This window comes from Ipomoea nil, unplaced genomic scaffold (assembly GCF_001879475.1).
Source record: "Ipomoea nil cultivar Tokyo-kokei standard unplaced genomic scaffold, Asagao_1.1 scaffold0298, whole genome shotgun sequence".
NCBI lineage: Eukaryota > Viridiplantae > Streptophyta > Magnoliopsida > Solanales > Convolvulaceae > Ipomoea > Ipomoea nil.
In genome coordinates, this window is record NW_017616726.1 from 384,530 (window position 1) to 410,340 (window position 25,811).

Sequence of the window (25,811 nt, forward strand, 5' to 3'; positions counted from 1 at the left end):
CTGAAGCTTCTTTGATGTTGTTAATGATTTGGCTACCCAAGACTGACTCTGTTTGAGAAGTCTTGCATACCACTTGAGTATCAATTACAGCTCTTCTGTCCATAGACAATATCTTCATTAATCTGAACTGCATATCATGGTTCAGATCTTCTTCGTTGCTTGGGATGAGATAAACATACGCATGATCAGTTAAATTGTTTCACCTTTTCTTTTTTGAAAAAGAACTCGCCAAAGAAACGAGAGGAAATAACTCGTCAAAGAAACGAGAGGAAATAACTTGACAAAACAACGAAAGGAAAAAACGAAAAACACAGATCTTTAGATTAAAAAAATTGGAGGTTTTTTATGGCAAGAAAAGAAATAAGAACTCCATGTCTTCGTCTTTCAAGAACTCACATGGATGGCTGCGAGTAGTTCTCATTTCTCTCCTGGGCAGCCGTTCAGGAGAGAAATAAGAACCATTTACAGCTGTCCACGTGTCCAGATCAACGGATCAGATGTAATTTTAAAAATTCGACACAGTGACATTATCGTAAATAACTCAAACTTTGGTGCAAGTAAATGTGTTATAAGTGCAAGTAGCAGGTGCATCTTTGCAAGTAAAAAAGTGCAAGTAAAATCACTTACAAGTGCATCTATTTTCACTAGCAAGTGCAAGTAATTTACCTTGTTAACATTCGTGCACTTAGGTGCAATTAATTATAACGTTAGGTGCACTTAGTATTGATGCTCAGTGTAGATTTTACTTGCACCTGTAATACATTTTACTTGCACTTGTAATACATTTTACTTGCACTTGGGTGCACTATATGAAACTGTTATTTGTACTTGTAATACATTTTACTTGCACTTCGATGTTCAATTATTTACTGCATCTGTGTCTTTTAAAAAGACCAGTGTTTCTCATCCGTTAGATCTGGACACGTGGCCGATTGTCATGCGTTCTGAGTTCTCTCCTAGACGCATCGTTCTCACTTGAACGCAACTATATATATATATATATATATATATATATATATATATATATATATATATATATATATATATATATATATATATATATATATATATATATATATATATGTTTAAGATCATATGAGAACGCCTGCTTAGGTGAGAACGTGAGAACAAATCGTGTGCATCTATTTAATATTTTTTTAATGGTTTAAATTAGATTAAGTGTGTGCAAACACACATTAAATATGTGCAAACACGATTAAGTGTGTTTGCATACATTTAATGCGCGTTCGCACATATTTAATCTAATCTATAATATTAAAAAATATTAGATGGATGCACATGATGTGTTCTCATGTTCTCACTTAAGCACATATTCTCACTGGAACCCTACTATATATATATATATATATATATATATATATATATATATATGTCAAGTTGTCAACCCCATCCACCGTGGGCGGCCATAGCCCACGGAGTCAACAGTCTCCACACGCAAGAGCATCGACATTACTCTCGTGACCTAATAAAATAACTTATAAAAACCGGAGATGAACTCGCAGCTTCCAAACACTTCCCTAATACGTGTATTTGGTCAAAACCTTTGACACTTGGTCGTCTCAGCCGTCGTCTGTTACCCAAATATTGTATCCAGCTGAATACTTCAATTATTAGATCAATTTTGTCACATGACTCTAAACATTCATGAACACGTTTTATCTATTTTCTCATATACTCCAAAAAAAAAATTAATATTTGTTGAGCCCCCTGCACTTCTCTATTATCATTTTTTAAAATATCATGCCAAAATTCATCTAATAGCATACTCAATTAAAAGTTAATACCAGTTGGAATCCTCCTAGTATAGTGGCACCGCCAAGTATAGGCTTAAACTTTCAATTTAACCATATATGATCCTTCAACTCTTAAGTTACACCACTAATATAATGGTCCTTCAACTTTTAAGTTAATCACTCATGGTCCTTCAATTTTTAAATTTTTAACCAGCCATGGTATTAATTTTTCCCTTACTTAAACTAATGGAAAGACCACTAAATGTGGTGATACCGCTACTATATTCGGAGGACCCCAGCTGATATTAATTCACATACTTAACTTTTCAATAAAACGACACAATGTGATGCTATATTCTCTAGCTTTTTAATTTTAATTTTGTCTCATGATATTTGGGGATCATGATGTGCAGTGGCACTAGTAGATTGACATTCTTGTATTTAATTATTAAGAGTTTGTTTGGAAATCTAAAAATTATTTTCTGAAAAATGATTTCTAGAAAATGACTCATTTTCTAAAAATTATTTTAAATTTTTGGTATTTGGTTGAAGGTTAAAAATTAATTTTTTCAGTTTGGTTGAAAGTTAAAAAAATCTTTTTTTTTTTTTTGTATGGTTTATTTTCTTGAACATATAATAATATAATAATAATAATATAATAATAATAATAATAATAATAATAATAATAATAATAATAATAATAATAATAATCTTTAAAACATAATAAGTCTCGATCAAAGTTATATCCCTAATTTATATTCATATTTTTAGTGTTAATCATTTTGTACATTGTGCTTTTAGAGTTGTACTATACAATTTTTTGGACAAAAATACCCCTACCGTTATAACTTCCGTTATTTTTTCCATTATTATTACCATGCACATGCATCCACCATATATTTTCTTATATTCTTTAATGATAATAATATTTGTAGACATTATATATTGAATTAATATAATAAATAAATTTGATTTCATATAGATTTTAATTAGTAAGAATTTGTTAGTTATTTTTAAAAATATAAATATTTGGCATATGTTTTTACGCATGGCGCATAAAAAAGACTAGTAATAATAATAATAATAAGTGGTAGTAATAATCTAGAAACTAGCTTGAAGAAAGATGATAGAGAAGAAAGAGACAGGAAAATAAAGAATCATAAAATGTCTTTGGAGTGAAAAATCTAGAAAGGCATTTTCTCTAAATTGAGACTTTTTCGTTGATAAGAATAAATATTTTCCTTTGACTTTATTTTTTTTGAATATCCAACCACGAAAAAATCTGAAAAGACGATTTTCTAGAGTTATTATCTGGATTTCCAAACAGGCCCTAAGTGAATTAATTTTGTAATTCATGACGTAAATGACCAATTATTTATGAACAAGCAAATAAATTTGAAAAGTTCCATTATATTGCCACGTTAATAAAGAGAAAATACAAGTATGTGAGTTCAGCCAATGATTTTCTAATTTTTCTTTCCTAACATTACAATCTCTGATTAGATTATTTAGTATTTGATTACAAGTATAGGCTAGGAAAATTAGGAAGAAAAACTTTAAGAATGGAAAATAAATATTTTCCTATTTATAAATGTTAGACCCAAAAAAGGAAAATCAATGAAGTTTACTCACTTGTGAGTACGTGCGCGTTTGGTATGACATATACATGTAGAAATACACATATACATACAAATCATAGGCAATCTTCATATCTATATATATCTATATGCCCCCCTTTCTCTTTGAACACACTTAACGAACCTCAACCATAATATCTCTCTCTCTCTCTCTCTCTCTCTCTCTCTCTCTCTCTCTTCTCTCTCTCTATATAAACTCCTCTTTACTCTTTAGGCTTTGACAGAAAAGAAGGATCGGAAAAGAATCTCAAAAGGAAGATCAGATTAAAGATTCAGAGGAGAAGATAATAAGAAAGATGGGAAATTTCACATCGTGCAGTATTAGAGGTCCAAGAGTGGGGACCACAAAGGCAGCTAGGGTGGTCCTTCCCGGCGGCGAAATCCGGCAGTTCCGGGAGCCGGTGAAGGCGGCGGAGCTCATGCTGGAACACCCCGCCTACTTCTTGGTCAACTCCAGGTCGTTGAACATGGGGCGGAGATTCGCCGCCCTCTCCGCCGACGAGGACTTGGAGTTCGGCAACGTTTATATTATGTTCCCTATGAAGCGGGTCAACTCGGTGGTCACCGCCGCCGACATGGCCGTGCTTCTCATGGCGGCAAACTCCGCCCCCAAGAGGATATCCGGTTCCGGGAATGTTAAAGTGTCGCCGGACGTGGCAGCCTCAACGGCCGGGGAGGGTGCCGGTGAGTCGCCGGAAAGTGAGGTCAGCCGGTCGGATGCGTTTGCCGGTTTGGAGTTTACACATAGGTTATCGTCGTGTAGGTCAAAAAAGCCTTTGTTGGAAACAATCGTTGAAGAGCCTATTCGTGTTAGATGATAATTTTTTTTTTTTTTTTTTTTTTTTTGGGTTGGTTACACTTTTTTAACACAAAAAATGTTAGGTGTGGATAGTAAAGCTTGGGAGATGTTAATGACTATTCTTTTTATCATCTTGTTATATATTCTTTTTTTAATTACCTTATTCTATTTTATATGTTTGCTTCAAATAATCATGAAAATATTGAAAATACATAAATAAAAATGAATTTACTTAGTAATTTGCGGAATTTGGTAAGGAGAGCTGCAAATGCAATTATAAAGTTAGAAATTACCAGATGCTATATGTAATAAAAAAAAAAAGAATTAATTGTAAAATTATAATGCTATATTAGAGTGCGATTTTAAAAGAGAAAAATACCATTTGTAAAATAATTTTACATAATTTTATTTAAGTTTTATTATAAAAGTATATTCATATAAAAGTTAATTCTCAATTATAAACTTCACTCTTTAATTTGCACTGTGATCTCTAAAGCGTCAACCCAAAGAACGTCCCTCATGTTGTTTGGCGAATTTGCTAACACCATGGTACCTCAGCATTCCTCCTTGTTCCAAGTTGAGCAAGTTAGCACATATTTTGCCCTCTCTCAAAATGTGTGAGAATTTTGTAATCCCGCAAAAAAATAAGTAGGCTCTTACAATCAACAATAAGAGTTAAACACACTTAAAGCTATATCAAAACAGTTGAGGGGCGGAACCCACCAAATTAAAGCTTGCCATTTGGCGAGATAGGCTAAATAGTTCGCCAATTTGGCAGACCTAACAAAGTTCGCCCTACCTTAGAGCATCCACATCAGTGGATATTATGGAGATATTGTCAGATGAATTATCTTGGGCGGGGATAATAACAAATATGGAGTGGGATTATTTGTGAAAATATTTACTCTGCGAATTCAAGGATAATGTCAGAAAAAAAGAAAAAAGAAAAATAAAAAACAACACTGGCTGTGCCCGTTTGCGCATAGCCAATGTTTACACGGGCGCGTGCAATGCACGCGCCCGTGTAGCGCGTCAGTCGTGGCAGGTTTTTTTTTTTTTTTCAATTTTTGTTTTGTTATTTTTTTTCTTTTTTTTTTTTCTCTCCCCTCCCACATTCTCTTTCCTAATCTCTCTTACATTATCTCCCAAATCTCCCCAACTAATGTGGATGCTCTTAGGCTTAAAGGCCTTAGCTTGGTGGGGGCTCCCTAAAATTTAAAAATTTTAAATTTAAATAAAAATTAATATAAAAAAGTTAATAAGAATTTGAATAGTTTAAACATACATTAATGCAATTGGTGTAATTTACGAGGTGGTTGGTCCAGATCCACCCGACTAATTCCCGTTCATTCCGAGAGGCACGGGAGCTAGCTCAAAAGGAATTATCACTTATGGGAATTGAACCCAAGTTATCCCGTAATTCTCCCCCACAAAAACAACTCATTTGTCACTTGAGCTACCCTGTTGGGTTACTAAGGTTGTATTTGGTTCATGGATTTACACACCAGAAATGGGAATCAAAATCATAGTTAGTGTTTGGTTGATAACTTTTTAAAAATCAACTATTGGATTTTTTAATTTTTTTTAAGGTATACTCAGAGTTAAACCCTTAACCTTTGGTTAAGGATGGATAAGTCCCTTCCACTCAACCACACCCTCCAGGTTACTATGGGATTTGATTACCCATTCAATTAAAAACCTCATTCTCTAATTAAAAACAGGTATCAATCCATCTTATTGGTAATTTGGATTTTAAGTTTGGATTAGTACGTATTTTTAGATTTTTGTTTTGATTTTTTTGTTCATATTGATGCTTTGGATGTCATTATATTAGGACCAATTACCTTAATTTTTTATTTTTTGTATTGGCAGAAGTGTCAAATAGGCCCATCTACTACTGTGAAGTGCTCAATTCCAACCACGAACTAAATTAAGTGTCAAATAGGCCCATCTACCAGCTAAATTTATTCGATTGCCCTTTTTTACAGGTTGTTAACAGGTTGCCTATTCAATTATTAAAAAATATAAATTTTTTTTTAGAAAAAAAAAAAAAAAAGAAATTTCAGCCACCGTCTGCTGGACAGCCACGGCTGTCTGTGAAATACGCAGCCACCGGCTGTCCAGCGCGGACAACTGATGGCTGAAATTCTTTTTTTTTTGTTTATATATATATATATATATATATATATATATATATATATATATATATATATATATATATATATATATATATATATATATAGGCAACATGCTAGCAACCTACAAAAAAAGTCAATCGAACAAATTTAGCTGGTAGATGAGACTATTTGACACTTAATTTAGTTTGTGGTGGAATTGAGCACTTCTGTAACACCCCCTTTTTCTTAAACTTACTTAAGTAACTAAACCTCAAAAGGTAAACTAAACAACGGAAATAAACTTAATAAATTAACAAAAGGAGTGTCACCGCCACAACCACCCTTCACGGTGATTGCACAGGCTAGGGTAAAAACTAAACATCAAGTCAAAACTAAATCCGAATAACTAGGGGGGGTGAAATCCTGGTGTCCAACACCATCAAAACATAGGTTACTACAATCCATAATACGAGTTTAGACTACAAACAACATTCTAACTAGTCTAACTCGAATCTCTCTCTCGTACCTACGAGCTCGAACCACCTGAAAGGGGTTAACAAATAGACAAATAACAAGCAAACCTGTTAGCACGAAGCTAAGTATAACACCACTCAACCCTGTAAAGTAACTACAGTAAATACTTTTAAAACAGAGTTTACAATCTTGAAAGCAAACACTTAAACACTTAAATCATATGTTGGCATTAACTTCTAGATGCTTGCAACCTAAGTAGTAAATAGGCATACTTGATCATTAAACAACAATCACAATTACATCTCAAGAGCAAACTAAGATTCTCCATTAAACAAATAAACTCCAGCTTTCTCATATAACTCAAATAAGCAACTTATGCTTCTAATCATGCAACCCCGTGCAAGATATATAAATAGTAACTCATGCTACTAATCATGCAATCCCATGCAAGATATATAACTCAAAGAATGATACTATAACCGGTATAGATATATGTATACACTCAAAAAGAATACTTTTACTGTGGAGGTTTCTTAGAGCCATAAATGACTCGCTTCGCTTTCCCTTTCTTAGTGTCTCAAAGACTCGCTTTCTTAGAGTCGTGTTGACTCGCTTTCTTAGAGTCTCAATGACTCGCTTTACTCGTGGACGAGACTGGATTCATCCACCTGGGGACGAATCCATGGACACGGCATTGAGCCGGCCATAAGCTAACATCTCGACCACCGAACCAATCTCGTGATTCCAAAACTCAAACTCTGTGGAATTAGGCATCGAACTATCAGTGTGCACACCCCTTTACCAGGATTCCAAGCCTGGCGGGAAGTTTCCAACCTTGTAACGTGGGAATACGCCGCGTTACAAAATACTCGGACCACAATGTCCAAATCTTTCATCTCCGAAAGGACGTAGTCCAAACGGTCCTCCAAAACAAGATTTTCCTCACCAAATATATATATATATATATATATATATATATATATATATATATATATATATATATATATCGCTCATGCAACTCATTAAAGCAACACTTAACTCATGCTAAAATGCACATACTTCTCAACTCAATCTCAAGAGACAAGATAAAGACTTTCTATATGTAATGAGATTTTAGAAAATAATACTTATGCTCACATTGGCCACTTATGCACTTTTAAAACATGAAATGCTCAAAATGCTCTTTACTGTAACACATGCTTCTATTTTCTATTCATAGTGTAACTCAACAAATTTCATGAATCATGCTTGAAAGCTCATAATTTAACAATTCTTCTCAATAAAAACTTAGCAAGTATTTAACATGCTTTTGCAACTCAAAGTACTTTCAAACTAATCATGCTCAACAATAGCAACTTGGCAGTGAACTTCTACAATTTATAATAGCTACTTAAGACATGTTGTTAGTAATGTTATATTTCCAGAACATTAAATAGCTTGTATTATTATAGTTGAATTAGTCCTGTAACTACTAGTTATTGTATAGGCTTAGTTAGATAGGACTGTAATCCTTTTTGTATCTGTAATTGGTTGCAGTCTGAATTAACGACATTTCATTCACTCGTCTGGTATCAGCTAGCTAGGTGATCTCTCTCTCTCTCTCTCTCTCTCTCTCTCTCTCTCTCTCTCTCTCTCTCTCTCTCTCTCTCTCTCTCTCTCTCTCTCTCTCTCTCTCTCTCTCTTTCCCAATCATGTTGACAAACTCTAGCGAAAGAACAGTCACCGCTGCTACACCACCACCTCCGTCCACCCCTAACACCCTAGCCTCGGCTCACCATTTTGTATCGATGAAGCTCACCACAAAGAACTTCCTCTTCTGGCGCATCCAATTAGTGCCCTTTCTACGTGGACAAGGCTTGCTTGGGTTCGTCAGTGGCGACACTCCATGTCCTCCGGCGACTCTCGAAGTTCCAGCGTTCGGCGAAGCTGCTTCCGAGGCCACGACGTCGACTATCACGGCGAACCTGGCGCACGGTGTGTGGATGCAACAGGATCAATCGATCCTGCTACTCCTCATATCCTCCATGGCCGATGAGGTCCTTTACCTCGCTGTTGGCCGCACGACGTCGTAGGAGGTGTGGACGTCTGTTACGGCGGCACTCGGTTCCTCGACACGGGCAAGGTGTCTGAACCTCCTCGCTCAGTTCCAGTCACTCAGACAAGGCGACAGTACTCCCGCAGAATACCTTGGCAGAGCTCAGCTGTTGGTGGAGGATTAACGACATTTCATTCACTCATCCATGCTAGCTAAAAACAAACATTTAGGCTCATGCTTCTCTATTAAACAAATAAACAAAGGCATGCTCATCAAATAAATTCTCCAAGTCTAATACATTTCATCATATTCACAGTAAACTACACCAAACAACCTTTGTAACAAATATGCTTACAAAACATAGCATAAAACACTCAATTCTTCTCCAAACTCAACGAAATTAAAGCCAAAACGTGCGTCGAGACGGTCCCGAAGTAGAGAGCCACAAGGGCCCTCGATACCCCGTTCGAAACGACACGTAGCTGAGCCACAAGGGCCCGGCCACTGCACAGAGGGCTACCAACGGTCATTGGGGCGGGGCTCGGCTAAGCCCGCCACTGGAACCGCTTAAACGCCGGCTCTAGGGCATGACCCTCTCCTAGGGCCGCCCCCTAGGGCCGGTTCTCCACGGCCTTAGCCAACGGTCCCCTTGTTGGGCCGTTGGCTATGGTCGTCCAATTCACTGATGCACACTGCCTGTGCACCAGATGAATCCTTTCACCTGCAAGACGAAAATTTGGACAACTCTAACACTTCTAAAACATCAACAACTCATCAACAAGCACAAACAAATCACCCAATAGCTCAAATACTTAGCATGTCTACTCATTCAATAAACACAAAAGACTTCACAGTGTCTTAAAACATAAATTGAGAATCGATGGGTTATTCCTTTGTAGCCTTCTTCTCCTTGTTTGGATTCCACCTTCTTCCCAAGCTAGTTTCCCCCCTTCTTCACCTCCTAAACAACTCAAACAAACCACACAACAACTCACTACCAAGTTCTCAAAGAAAGGATGAAGGCTGAGAAGGAAAATGAAAGGCTAAGATTGAATGGATGAAGATGAATAACTTACTGTGTTTTTCTTCTTGTGTTTGCAGCTAAAGGTTGGGAAGCCAAGAGTGGAATCAAAGAGGCAAACATCAGATACTATTCATTACATAATGGCTCTAAACCCTAGGATAAATGCCAATGATTGGTTGAGGGTAAAAAGGTAAAAGGTTTGGCCCAAAGGTGTTATCAGGAAAAGGTCTTGGATGCCTAGTGGTCCACTAAGCTCCATGGACCAAGGCTAGATTGGCTAATTAAAATGACTTGGGGTTGAAAATGGAATTTTCCCAAAATGGTTTCTAGATGAACACTTCATTTAGGCTTCTCAGAATTCTCCCGGTTTCACTCAGATAAATTCCTCATTTTTTTTAAAAGTAGCACACAATGTACCCGGAAAATCAGGATAATGGAATTAAATCCATTATTGGTGTTGAATTAGATTTAAAATGGCTCAAAATAATTTATTCAACATCACTTCTTTTGTAAAAAAAAAAAAAAAAAAAAAAAAAAAAAAAATTAAGGAGTGAAAATTGGCTACTTTGAATTTTCTTAAAATCGGATTTATAAAATAAATTTTTGGGTTGTCACAACTTCGCAGTAGTAAATGAACCTATTTGACACTTCTGTCTTTTGTATTTTAAAAACCTTTATTCATATTATAGGATTATACATAACCAAACATCAATATTGAAAATCATTCCAATTCTCCCCTACCAAACATACAAAATACTTTCACCAAAACCCATTACAATTACTAACCATTTAATTCCTATTTCAATTCCAATTCCAATTCCCTTATACGAACCAAACACACCCTTACTTTGATTTCAATTGGGCGGAAGGCTCCGAACATTTTCATAAGTATTTCCAGAAGCCTCTGAATTTTCAAACCATTAAATTTAGTCCATGTTGTTGATACTAAAGAACGCTTCTATTGACTACATTTCTCATAAGGGGCCCAAATTGGTATGGCTCTTAATCAGTCTTGCAAGCCGACATGTTTCTTCCGGCCAAATTATTCTGGGTCCAAATGTTCACAATTTACATATTAAATATTCATAATTTTTTTTAAAAAAATTTACAATTTGTATACTACGTACACACAATGTTAACATATATGTAATTGATTAAATTGTTTTGTATTCACAAGCCCCTTTCAAATATTACAGTCATACAATATTAATAGGCTAAGATTTGATGTCGTTATGTGTTTTGACTTAGAAACACAATTTATATTCTAGAATTCACAATTCAAATATCAAAAATACACAATTTATACGTTGTTTAGAACCAAGATCCACCTTACAAGGTGAACCCTAATCCATGGTATTAACAACTATTTCTTCCGTCTTGAATACTTTTCAATTTCCTGCTCCATAAATAATCAAAGTTTTTAATTTTCAATTTCCTGCTCCATAAATAATCAAAGTTTTTAATTCCCTTTTATATTAATATTAATATCAGTCATGAGATGAGAAGAAAAAAAAAGTCCTATCTCCCTCACATTTTGTAAAAATTAACTGTGTTTGATACGATTTTTAAGAAAATAAATACTATGTGATATTCTTTACAAATTTATCATTCTTAAAAGAAGTGAATTGAGACTCATCTAAAAAAGGCTAAAAGAAAGTTCCACCAAAAAAAAAAGGCTAAAAGAAATAGTGTAATTTTTTAAAAAGTAAAACAATACTGATGTTTTAAAAAAAAAAAAAAAATACTCTTGATTCTTTATAAAATAGTATATGTTCTATAACAGTAGTAGTGATATTTAAATTAATAATATGAATGTTATTATGAAATGATTCATTTTCTAAAATATATTTTTATTTTTTAGTATTTACCTAAAAGTTAGAAAATGGTCTTAATTTGTTTAGTTGAAAGGTAAAAAATTATATTTTTTTGTTTGTTTCATTTTTTAATAACATGAACACAAATTTTTAACAAAGTTATTTTTTTATAAAAAAATATATATTTTTCTGTTTGGTTCGATTAAAGATGCTTGACTGGAGTTATTTTTAATTCAAATTTTCATAGTATTAAGTTTAATATTAGTATACAAAATTTATATATTTAGAAACTACATTAAAATAACTATTCAATACAAAAAAAAAAATTAAATTTAAAAATGAGTATAAAATATGGGAAAAATAAATAAAGAAGAAAGAATTAATTTGACAAATAAATAATAAACATCACAGGTAAAATAAGACAGAGAGAGTAATTATTTTAATAATGTTAACAATAATTATTATTTATATTAAAATAAAATATAAATTAAATTTTATAATAGTTTTAAAGATTGATAATAATTATAATAAAAATGTGAATAAATAATTTTGACTTACAACTTATTTTTAACAAAAATACATACATAATAAATTGATAAATATAATAGTTATGCACTAAAAAATTGAAGGAAAAAAAAATTATTTTTTGAATGTGGGCTGTGCCAAATAAAGATTTTTATTATTTGATTCAATATGACCAACTCATATTTAATTAGGTATTGATAAATGTAATACTTCGGAACTAAATAAAAGTTGAAGAATAAAAATTAGTTTTTTTTTTTTTTTCAGTAAAGATTTTTATTCATTGGTCCAACTTAGTTCAATCCATATTTTAATCCGTCATTGATATTGATAAATGTAATAAGTCTATAATAAACAAATGAGTTAATTCCAGCATTGGTCTTCTGACTATCCTAATTTTTCACAATTGGTCATTGACTTTTAATTTGGACAATTTAAACACTTGACTATCAAAATGTTTCCAATTATGATCCTTCCGTCAACACCGGGTTAAGTGGGCATCAAATTGAGGGCTAAAATTGTCTTTTAACATGCTATGTGTATAATACCTCATCGCCGGGGTGGTGGATGGCAGAGATTTGCTAGGGTTTGGTGAACGAGAGCGAGGCGTCGCCGCCATGCGAGTCGAGCTCTCGGTTGACTAGGAAGAGGAGGAGGAGGCTGAGTAAGATCCAAAACCACCAGAACCAGCATTCCTCGGCAGCAAAGCCTTGAAATCACCATCATCCTCGTCATCCACCAGCTTGTCAAAGAAATCCTCATCCGTCTGATCCTCCAGTCCTCCACCTCAAATGGAGAATTCGAAGCCATCTGTTCAATTCAGTCAAGCTCCAATCTTAACAAATTGCTACAAAATTGGTTTAAAACAAATCGCTAAAGATTCCACAAAACACTCAAATTTCGAGCTTTCCCCAATCAGATCCGAGCTCAAAATCCAAAATCGCACACAGACCTCGCAAATCGACATCTAGGGTTCTTCAACTTCGAACAAACCAAACCAAAACAAAACGAAAATTTTCAGAACAAAAACGCTTGCTCATATCAAAGCGCCATAGAAAACGAAGAATCTAAAATCCAAATCTAGGGTTCTTCAAAAACGCTTGCCTCCAGTTTCGAGTCCAGAGGGTTCCTCTCTGCTTTTTGAGTCAGTAGGGCTTCCAAAATACGACATGGCTTCCGTTTGTGGACGGAAGCGGGACATGGAAGATGCGGATGCGGTTCATCCGTGGTTTTGCGGCATGGATCGCAAAAATAATAACGAATTACACTAGTGTATGACGGCCATGGATGCTCTCATGTAAGCTTTAACACTTTCAAATTAAGAAGCTTTCCCCCTGTTTTTATATTTCTGTTACAATGATGAGGCTACAACGATGAAGTATTATACGACAGAGCATGTTAAAAGATAATTTTAGCCCTCGTTTTGACGTCTACTTAACCAGGTGTTGACAGAAGATCAATATTGGAAAGATTTTGATAGTCAAGTGTCTAAATTGTCGAAATTAAAAGTCAAGGACCAATTATTAAAAATCAGAATAGTCGGAGGACCAATGTTGGAATTAACTTATAAATAAATTAAAGAAAAAATTAAATATTTTTATGGTTTGGGCTTTGGGTCGAGCTTAGCCAAGATTTTTATTATTTGACCCAACTCGATCAGACCTATATATACTTAATATAATATGCTAATATTAATATCTACAATCTACATCTACAAATCTAATAAGAGTAAATAAAGTTAGGCCCTTAACCGTAATAAAAAAAAATATTGGTGTAATTGTTTGTTGAAATGAATGGTTCATATTATTTTGATTTTAGTAGTTTTTTAATGATTTTCCTTATTTACCCTATATTATATTATTTTCTTCCCTTAAATGATCCTACATTCTGTTAGTATAAACTTTAATAACAGAATATTTTGTTAACTATTTATTATAGAGTAAATACCCAAAATGGTCCATCGACTATAGCTAAATTCACAAATTGGCCCTTGACTTTCAATTTCAACCAATTAAGTCCTTAACTTTGTAATTTTAACACGATTTGGTCCTCCGTCTATTTGACCATTTGTTGACCGTGATCTATGGGGATATTTATGTAATTTCATGTGCAAAGATCAAGAGAACGCTACGCTCTTGGAGGTGACGGTGCCGCTTCGGAGGGGGAAGTACTTCTCCGGTTTCGGAGGGGGAAGTGTTTCTCTGCATGCTGCTTGGGGATCACGAGCCGGTTCAGCTTGCTGACGTTGTTTGGAGTCACGGCTTTCTCGTAGAGCCGCTCTAGGGATTTCGCCGATCTGTCTATCAAAAGCTATAATCTCTCCGGCATGGGGTGTAGCGCCGGCCAGATCTCGATCAATCTCGCATGTGACCTCCTGTACGTGCACCTCAACTCTAACGCCCTGGTGGTTAGCACAGAGATTATTACGCACGTGGAGGCCTCCAAAATGATGCTACACTGGTTCAGAAACACATCGTCTTTTTCGCTCTGGTACGAACTCAACTACATTGAATCCAAAGGGAGGATGAAGAAGGCGACAGGATTTGGCAGATTGCTTTCGGCAATGGATTCAAATGTAACAATGCGGTCTGAAAATGCAACCGGAACCTTAAAAAACCGGCGATGGACCATGAAATTACATATATATCCTCAAAAATCACAGTCAACAAACGATCAAATAGACGGAGGACCAAATCGTGTTAAAATTGCAAAGTTAAGGACTTAATTGGTTGAAATTGAAAGTCGAGGACCAATTTGTGAATTTAGCTATAGTCGAGGGACCATTTTAGGTATTTACTCTTTATTATATATTCTTAACTTACTCATTAATTTTTATAAGAAATGTCTTAGGTTCGAACTTCATCCCAATCAGAGTTAGTATAATTGTTAAACATATTCTACGAAATGAATATGTTAAAATGTATTAACTAAATACATAGCATTCAAAGTTGAGCATCAAAGATTATAATCAGGAACCTTAAAAATCATTTTCTTGCATTTAAAAAAAAAAAACAAACAAATGTAGGTTAAGTTTTTTTTTTTCTTTTATTTTCGTTTAATTAATCTTCTTTTGATTATTTAGAACAAGGCTCAATATTTCAATTATGCTTTTGCGTTGGAATGATTTTGGTCATTATAGTATTACTATTTTTTGTATGTATTTCTATAATGGTGAAATTGTATATTACTTTACAAATATTGTACTATTATTTTTTTATCGGACAAAATTGTTCTTACATCATTGTCAGACTTGCGCGACCTAACTACAAAGTTGTTGATCAGAAATATAACTACACATGGACTCTAAAACGGTAGAACCATTTTTCAAAGAATTGACAATGTTGACATCCCACTGGCTTCAATTGAACAAGTTTACATATCATTCTCATAATTTTATCAATACATGAAAACTTCTAAAGAAATTTGTAAGTTAATTTTTACTATATCATTATAACAATAACAATATCTATTATAACCATATATTTCAAATTATTTATTATCATCCACTATTGACAGCAATTGTAGCAATTATCATTGACAAACTCTCAAAACAATTTGTCTCAACAACGAATGGAAATATAAAGTCAATGATTTCATTGTTGTGGATGAAAAGTAAGTACCTCACTTTATTACTATTATTAAATTAATAGTTGCAACAAACAATAATACATATGCATTTAATTAATTTAAAATTAGATGTCTATAATGCCTTTATTCAAAACAAATTTATTCATTATAAAAAAAATAAAAAAGATATATAATTTCATTAGTTATATTATCTTTATTTTCTACAATTCAAAGATTCATTGCCTTCAAATTCATTAATTAATTATATTCACTACATTGTTCGTTGTCTTCTTTTTACACTATCTTGTAATTAAATATCAAAATTATAATATAAAATATCTTATATATTTATTTACCAAGTATTTTATGCAAATATAATAAATAATTAAATATTAATATTTGTTCAATACTTTCACATGATAATTTACGATACACATCTCACAACATATGAAACATGTAAGGAAACCACTACCAAATATCAACAGACACTTGCAAGATAAAAAGTTTATAGTACAACTAATTAAGATATCAGTCATATACATAGCAATGCAATTTTTTTTTTTTTTTTTTTGAAAGGAGCCTGTACGGCATTTATTCAAAATATGCAGAAATAGATGCTGGTGGATCATAGTCCGAGTACATACTAGTTGACTGAGTAATTGCAGTAGATGCTAGAGTATGAGCTAAATAATTATCTAGTCTAGGAACATAATGAAGTAAACAATAATCAAAAGATAATATACTAGTCCTGCAACTATCAATGGCATAACTCAAGTACGATCTTGACGAGTGTATCATAGATGATAAATATTGTTGAAGCACCAAACAATCCGTGAAGAGCTCGATAGACTTTATTTCGCGACTTCTTAGCCACGACAAAACTTCCTTGCACGCAAAGGCCTCCGCCATTAGGGGCGAAAAACAGTCTATCATAGGGGCAGTCATAGCCGAAACATAATGTCCTTGCCAATTTAGAATAATGGCTCCCACCGCTGCTTTGTTTGTCTGTGGGTCGTACGCCGCATCGAAGTAACATTGATCCCTCATGTTCTGCGTGGCTTGGTGTACCATGTTCGGCGTTGGCAGCTGTGGTGTAGTCGGCACAGCAATAGTATTGGTTGTTGCCGAAGGGACCGCCGTAGCAGTGTGGGTGTCCACCACGGGAGCAGTCCGGCTGGTTGATGCCGCTGAGGTGGCCGGCGGACGCAGACAGGGATGGGCTACTTTCCATAGCAATGCAAATCTAAAACTTCCTACACCATAATCTCATTGCATGACGTTGCCTCTATGTTACATCCAGTAACCCAATTGCACATGACACACTACCAATAAAAAAGAAGAAGACAAGTGCTGAAGATGAAAACAATGACAATGCTACCCAAAAGAGAATTAAGAAGACTTAGGGTGTGTTTGGTTGATGGGTTTTGCCCATAGGAATGTGTATGAAAGTGATTGTTATTGTTTGGTTGATAGTTTTTAGAACATTACTATGAGTTTTGAATACCCCATCAATTGAAAAGCTCATACCTAAATAATTTAAGGGTTTCATTCCCTTATTCATTCTCAAGCACTACTATTAGTAATCATTCCCATTCCACCATACTACCAAACATGTTAAATACTTTTACCAAAACTTATTACCATTACCAAGTATTTGATACCCATTCCAATTCCGATTCCCATGTGCGAACCAAACACACCCTTAAAGAAATTTAAATCAAAAGTAGTATTTATTTAGACTATCATTTTTAAACTAAGTATTTAGACTAGAGTTATTACAAGTTGAAAACATATATTTTAGTGACAATTATCAATCTCTCATATATTATCTTGCATTTATATACTTTGAATTAGTGATTTAAATAAACAAATTAAATACTCAATCACCTATGCATGAACGTCTCCTATATAGTATATAATCTTGAATTGATATACTTAAATACTTATTTAAAAATAATTATTGTGTATTATCCCATTCGTGTAATGCGCGTGGAAAACTAGTTATAAATATAATAAGAATCAATGATGGTAATGTTATAACGAGAATAAAAATTATGTTGATTTAATAATATGAATTGATAACTTGTAAATTCTGATTTATTCCTTGTACAATGATAAGACATTTCTAAAGTTACCATATTTTACTTTTTACTTTTCTATTCATACACAAACATTAATAACAGAATATTCTGTTAATTTTTATTGTTCCTAACTTAATCATCGCAAAATATTTTCTTACCTTTTAATAATAACAACGATGATGGTGATGTACATTTTGTTTTTTTTTGAAGGAAACATTTTGTTTATATTATTATTATTATTATTATTATTATTATTATTATTATTATTATTATTATTATTATTATTACAATGAAATTAGCGTACACAAAATGAAACTCGTGTCAATTTTTTAACTTTTTTCTTTTTTGTGGTAAGAATTAAAAATAATAATATTTACTTAATTTGATTTTTATCTTTCAATTAACTATATAAAAAAAAAAAGTGAAAGATATTATTTTTTTAAATCTTCATCCTAAAAGAATATGAATGTCATACTATAATTATTCTAAGAATACATTATGTTAGGGGTTTATGTACATTTTATTATACAATTATGTACATTCTATTATACAATTATGTAAATTCGATACATGAGATTTTTTTTTTAAAAATTAACCGCAGACACGGGAAACGGAATTTCCAAATAAAAACATGTACAAAACGACGTCGTTTGGGCCAAGACGCACAATGCATTGTGCGCCCTGGTGCACGATATAATTTGACCTTAATAATCATATAGTTGCAATTTAATATAATTTAACAAATTAAAATTTTAATTATAATTTAACAAATTAAAATTTTATGTAATTTAATTTTTAATTAATTTATATTCAATATTAGTCTGATATAGTTTATTTTTAATAATATACAATTTATATTTAAATATTTAAAAAAATATGTAAATAAAAAAAAGATATAAAAGGAATTATTAAAAAAGACCAAGGACAAAATTGAGAAAAAAAATTCTCAAAAGTTTTCCCGCACATGAACCGTACTTCCGCCATAGGTTGAACCTAGGCAATTAACAAACCAATTACTGATTTGTCTAAATTCATCTTTGTTCCTTGTCTTGGTGACCTTGTGAAGGTGTTCAATCGGGCCCTTGAATCAAACGTCTAACCTCTAATAATCCCTCGTCAAGTTCTCTGAGCCTTGATCTAGAATGAGATGCCTACAAGCTATGCATAGAAAGCCCAACAACCCAAATCTAGTGAATTGAGTTGAGTTGTTGAGCAATGGTTATACGTGCACCACGACGCACATAGTACTGTGCGCTCTGCGCATTTTAAAACGACGTCGTTTTGTTAAGTTATGTGGGTGTTGATGCGACAGAGTGAATGTGTATTCTGTTATATAATTGTGTATATTATGTTATACCATTATGTACATTATGTTATACAATTATGTACATTTTTTATACAATTATATACATTTTTTATACAATTATGTACATCCAAAACAAAGAATTTATGTGTATTATGTTAAGAGTTTATGTGTATTTTGTATTATGTTAGATTATGTGTATTATTTTTAATTTTTTCAAAAAATAGTACGTGTATTTTGTTATACAATTATGTACATTCTATTATACAATTATGTACATTCTATTATACACTTATATACATTTTCAAAACATGAGATTTTTTTTTAAGAAGTTAACAGCCGAGACATAAAAATTGAAATTTCTATAAAAAAAAAAAAAAAAAAGTACAAAACGACATTGTTTTGCAACATAAATTGCCGTTGTTGAGTTGACCTCATTGGGCTAAGCTCAAAAGGGGGGATATATTATCCAATTGTTATGCCATGGACCTGGGTCCACCTTGCAAGGTAGACCCATGTCCAAAACGCGTGTCTGGAAGGTGGACCCATGTCCAAAACGCGTGTCTGGAATAACGGTGTCGTTAGTGGCACCGTTTTCTCAGTCAATGATATTTTTTTTTTTTTGTGAATATAGATTTCAAAAATTGTGAATATAGAGTTCTGCAATTGTGAATATTGAGTTCTGTAATTTTGTGTATTGAGATATAAAATTGTGAAATATTCAGTTCTAAAATTGTGAATATAGAGTTCTAAAATAGTGAATATAAAGTTCAAAAATTGTGAATATAGAGAAATATGAAGACAAACGGCCAGGAAGGAAGCAATTTTTTTTATAAAATTCAGACGGTATCGTTTTGGACCTAGATCCACCTTGCAAGGTGGACCCGGGTCCACACAACATAATTTGCCTATATTATCCAATAACTTTTATTGAGAAAACAATATCTTTGTTTTTTTTTTTTAAATAAAAAATTCATACAATAATCATTAATCTTTAATTAATCTTTAATTATATTTTTCAAAGTCTTAAGAATTTATGAGGGAGTTGTCACCCTTTGAAGTTACGTTCTATTTGGCATGAATTGGATTAGTATGGATGTGGGACCTTGGTTGAGGAAAGTTGTGGTTAGAATTTAAAACACTCATTTAGATGAGTACATGGACATTTTTGGGTCATTAGATCTTGATTTTGGATGATTCAAATTTGTCATTATTGTTGGTATTCTTGTTTTCATAATTAATTTGCAGGGGTGAAATCAATAATTTTTTTTTTTTTTTTTTTTGAAAATGGTGAAATCAATAATTTTTTTTTTTTTTTTTGAAAATTGGTGAAATCAATAATTTAAATGACTACGATTTGTCATTCTATTCTCATGTAAGGGTCCGTTTGGAAAGCAGGAAAATGACTTCTGGAAAATGTTTCTGGAAAATGAGTCATTTTCCGGAAAACATTTCCCTTTTCAGTGTTTGGTTGCATTTTGGAAAATTATTTTTGTGTGTTTGGTTCATTTTCTGGAAAATGAGTAGAATTATATAATTAAATATTTTAATTATTTTATTTAGAATATTACAACATGTATAATAATATATAATAATATAATAATATAATAATAATTTTAAATATAATAAAAATAACTACTAATATATCAAAAATATTATGGTGGTGGGGGTGGTGTAGTGGTAGTGGTGTTATTCGTTATATAATAATAATAATAATAATAATAATAATAATAATAATAATAATAATAATAATAATAATAATAATTGGTGGTGGTATGACGGTGGTGGTGTGGTGGCGGTGGTGTGGTGGCGGTGGTTGCGGTGGTATGGTGGTGGTGGTGGCGGCGGCGACGGTGGTTGCGATGGTATGGTGGTGGCGGCGGTGGTTGCGGTGGTATGGTCGTGGTGGTGGCGGCGACGGTGGTGTGGTGGTGGTGGCGGTGGTTGCGGTGGTATGGTGGTGGTGGCTGCGGCGGCGGTGGTGTGGTGGTGGTGGCGGCGACGGTGGTTGCGGTGGTGTGGTGGTGGTAGCGGCGGCGGCGGTAGTGGTGGTGGTGTGATGGTGGTGGTGGTGGTGGTGGTGGCGGCGACGGTGGTTGCGGTGGTGGTGGCGGCGGCGCGATGGTGTTGTGATGGTGGTGGTGTGGTGGCGGTGGTATGGTGGTGGCGGTGGCGGCGATGATGGTTGCGGTCACTAGTACAAAATAGAGCAAAGAAATATGGTTTTAGGCTACCTTTCTTAAAATAAGAGTAGTGTATTATTTTTAAAAAAGGGACGGTGGCATACTCGTAAATAAATGAATAAGAATCCGCTACCCAATAAAACAATTAGGCCATCGAACTGCACACAATAAAACAATTAGGCCATTGAACTTAAAAAACCAACAATTAGGTCCCTAAACTAATCAATTTCAAACAATTCTTCCAAATTGAAGGTTTCCAACAGGTCAACAGGTCATCTCCCAAATTAATTATTTTAAAAAAAATATAAATTTTAAAAATTAATTATTTATAAATTAAAAAAAAAAAAAAAAAAAAAAAAACTGGAATCCAACCGGAGACGGTTGAACCAGTTTTTTTTTTTTTTTTTTTTTTTTTTTTTTTTTTTTTTAATAATTTAAATAATTAGTTTTTAAAATTTAAATTTTAAAAAATAATTAATTTGGAAGGATGACCTGTTGACCTGTTGGAAACCTTCAAATTGGAAGAATTGTTTGAAATTGATTAGTTTAGGGACCCAATTGTTGGTTTTTTAAGTTCAGTGGCCTAATTGTTTTATTTTGTGCAGTTCGATGGCCTATTTGACCCTTATTCCTTTTAATTAAAAGGGTAGCAGCATTTTTTTTTTTAAAAAAGGATAAACTATCCACTACCCTTTCTAAAAGAAAGGGCAGTGCGGAAACGGATCTCGGTACAAAAAAAAAAAAAAAAAAAAAAAAAAAAAAACAACCCTTCAAAACCATATCAGATCTCACTCTCACATCTCTCAAGCTAACAGAAGCTGTCGTCCTCACCACACCTCCGCCGTCGACATCTCCGTTCTTCCACAGTTCTCATTCTCCGTCGCCATCTTCGCTGGTCTTCGTACAACAGAGCAAGGTTGCCAGCGTTCTTCGTACAGCAGCGCACACAGGACGAAGGTCGCCAACGTCGTTGGTCTTTATACAGCAAAGCAAGGTCGCCGGTTGCGAAGGTCGCCGTTTTCTCTTCCTCATGGGTCGCTGGTGCAAGAAGGTATTAGTATATTCAGATCTCTTACCCTTTCATTTATATACATATTATTGTATAGAGAGAGACTGCGGCGATTAGTATATGATTTTGATTGAACAAGTCTGCAAGTTTAGCCATACTCTGTTGTTCTTTGTGGAAGGGAAGATCTATCACAAATTTGATATGAAGCCTCACAATAAAAATAGTGAAAACTATGGAAAACAATGTCGTGAAAGGACAAACAAGTATATGACCAAAAGTAGACAAATATAGGTAAATATTTTTTATGTTCGTGATTTGATATTGATCAAATTTCTATTATATTTTGGAATAGTTTTGACCCTTTGTTCTTTCTTTTATTTATTAAAAGTATTGTCTATTTCCTGAATTCCTCCATTCTTTTGCAGGTTATTGACAATGATAATGGAAAACATTTGAGGCCAATGCCAAGGATTTTTGCTTCAAAGCCTTTTGGATCTGCAGTAATTTGCATCTTACCTCAGTTGAAACTTTTCTTAAATTTATGGGAGAGGTGTACTCAAACTATATGCTTACAGATGCCAACACCATTAATGACTGTTAAAAAGTCAGATTTTTTGGGTGTTTGTTACTCCTAATGGAATGCATTTCTTTCTTTTGATTTTTCTCTTCATGATTTACTAAAGTGTTTCTGATTTGATGTATGAAAAAGAGTGTTAAAAGTCAATTTTTCTTTCAATTTATTTGATGGATAAGACGAAATTCTTTATAGACCACAAATATTCAGTTTTCTTTTTTGGGTGTTTTGTTGCCTAATGTAAATTAATTGCATTTGAGGGAGTCCCTGGGAGAATAAAGCAAAAGAAAAAGGGGTTTTTTGTGCACAACTACTGGCTAATGCACAAGCTGCAGCAGCTGACAGAAACAAGGTTGGCTATAATTTCACTTCTCAATAGTGTTAAATGCTTATTGTGTGGTTATATGTATTTAAATTATGCATTTTTAAGGACTTGTATTTAATGGTTTGGTTAATCTTGATGAATGAGATATGCTGCTTTTTCTTGTTTTGTGTACTATTTTTATTTTAAATAAATAATTTTAATGCATATTTACAGATTTGGCAAGTGATCTTAATATTTGAGATCTTTTTAGTTTCTGTGGTATTTAAGAAGTGTGATTAAGTTGCTTAAGAGTTAACTTATATTTTCTTTTCTTTTCATTTTTGAAAATGGTACATGTCAGGGGTGGAGCTATCCTGTTTCTGGGAACAAAGCGCCACCATGATGAGTGGTTGAGGGATACTGAAAATTATGCAGTGAAAGGTTGTTTTTCAATGTCAGAGTTCTGGCAGTAATGTCTGTGAAAGTGGTTTATATAGTTTAGTTCTGTCAAATGAAATGAATGCAAATCATCATCCAGGAATGTTAATAGGATAGGATGTTTGCTCTATGATTTCCCAGGTCTGAGGTATTGAAACAGTCACAACATATAACTCGAGCACAAGAGAGTTTGTTATAAACACTCCATGTGAATCAGCTCAGAAGTACTGGATAAGAGGGGCAGCTAATGTATGTTATATGACTCAATCTTATGTATATATGTTTAAGTGTTTCTGAATTCAATGGCAGATGTTTCTCTTGATGGCAAGTATCTGACTGCAATTAAGGATCCTGACAGGGTAACCTCAATTAACCTTTAGTACCAATGCTAAACTGTGTTTGTCTGTCTTGTTGTGATCTTCTAGTTCCTTGGCATTGTTTAATGGTTTATGTTTCAGAGATTCGGGAGCATTCATGGCGCCTTTGACAACAGGGCGTGTAACCATACCATCCATTGTAACTTACTCAGCAAAAGTAAAACACCCTCTTCTCTGATTTAGTATTTCTGAAAGACTGATTAAATTAGAACTGTTCTGTAATAACACTTGGATATTCATCAGGTGGGCTTAGCAATTGCCATAAGATACTCATTGACAAGGAGAGCATTTTCAGTCACACCAAATGGACCTGAAGCTTTATTGCTTGATTACCCCAGCCATCAAAGACGACTACTCCCTCTTCTTGCAAAGATGTAAGTAGCTGTGTCTGCATTTCTCCTCATTGCCCTTTCCTTTCTGCTTGTGTCACGTTTTATGTCACAATTTTGGTTCTATACTTGGTTAACCGAGGTTGTTAATAACTAACTAAGCCCTCGACCTACCATTGTTTTTATTATGGCTTTTTCCTTATCTTCTAACTGAAAATTGCTTATCAACACTGTTCTTTTGCTGCAGATATGCCATGAGCTTTGCTACTAACTTCTTGAAAAGGATGTATGTGAAGAGGAAACCTGAAACGATCAAAACCTTACATGTTGTTTCAAGTGCCTTTAAGGCTACCTTAAGCTGGCATAATATGCGAACACTTCAGGTAGTAGCAGACATCACAGTTGTGATCAAAATGTCTTGTGGAGTCATTTTTAACTTTTATTTTAGATTAAATATTATCTTGTGTTTATAATTTATTTATTATTGTGATGAAAGTATTGAGATTGATTGATATAAAATATTGTATCGATAGTATTGAATTGTATGGATAGTATTGTATTGAAAGTGCATTGATAATATTGTGTTCATAATATTGTATTGATATGTTGTTTATGAATTATTTACAAGATTTTTTTATAAAATTGGGAATTTTAAAAATAATAAATGAATTTTTTTTTTTTTTTGTAAAAAAGTAAACCATCCGCTACCCTTTCTTCCCAGAAAAGGTAGTGGAAGATTAAGAAAAAAAAAAAAAATAATAATAATAATAATAATAATAATAATAATAATATGCCCTACCCTTCTACAGTTAGAAGGGTAGCAGATACTCAACTTTCCGCTACCCTTGTAAAAGGGTAGCGGAAAGCTCAGGGCTTTCTGCGACCCTAACATATGCTACTCTTGTACAAGGGTAGCGGATAGTCATTTACAACGGTAGCGGATGTGTATTTCTGTACTAGTGGGTGGTATGGTGGTGGTGGTGGTGGCAGCGGTGGTGGTGGTAGTGGTTGCGGTGGTATGATGTTGGTGGTGGTAGTGGTGGTGGTGGTGTGGTGGCGGTGGTATAGTGGTGGCGGCGGCAGCAGTAGTGGTGGTGATGGTGGTAGTGAGTTGGTGGTGGTGTGATGTTGGTGTAAAAGTTGGAAAATGACTTCCCCCACAAAAAAAGGGGAAGTCATTTTCCTCCAAAACAAGTCTATTTTCCAAAGTCAACGGAAAATGATTTCCGTTGACTTGATTTTCCAGGCACATCCAAACAACGGAAACTTGGAAAATGATTTCCAGAACTCATTTTCCAGATTTCCAAACACACCTTAAAAGGTGTTCTCATGTGAAGTAAAACATATATATATATATATATATATATATATATATATATATATATATATATATATATATATATATATATAGATTTAAGATCATATGAGAACATGTGCTTAGATGAGAACGTGAGAACACATCATGTGCAT

At 33.6% G+C, this 25,811-nt stretch overlaps 2 protein-coding genes across 2 annotated transcripts; both read left to right on the plus strand.

Annotated features, from left to right (window-relative positions):
- Positions 1–3,687: 3,687 nt before the first annotated feature.
- On the plus strand, positions 3,688–4,209 carry LOC109157229. Its single transcript, XM_019305130.1, has one exon. It carries the CDS (start codon positions 3,688–3,690, stop codon positions 4,207–4,209), a length of 522 nt encoding a protein of 173 aa, XP_019160675.1.
- Positions 4,210–23,491: 19,282 nt separating this feature from the next.
- LOC109157238 (putative acyl-coenzyme A oxidase 3.2, peroxisomal) lies at positions 23,492–24,893 on the plus strand. The gene is made up of 6 exons (XM_019305141.1): positions 23,492–23,638; positions 23,945–23,994; positions 24,094–24,169; positions 24,266–24,386; positions 24,589–24,756; positions 24,875–24,893. The coding sequence occupies exons 1-6, from the start codon at positions 23,545–23,547 to the stop codon at positions 24,891–24,893; spliced, it is 528 nt and encodes a 175-aa protein (XP_019160686.1). The 5' UTR covers positions 23,492–23,544.
- Positions 24,894–25,811: the final 918 nt, after the last annotated feature.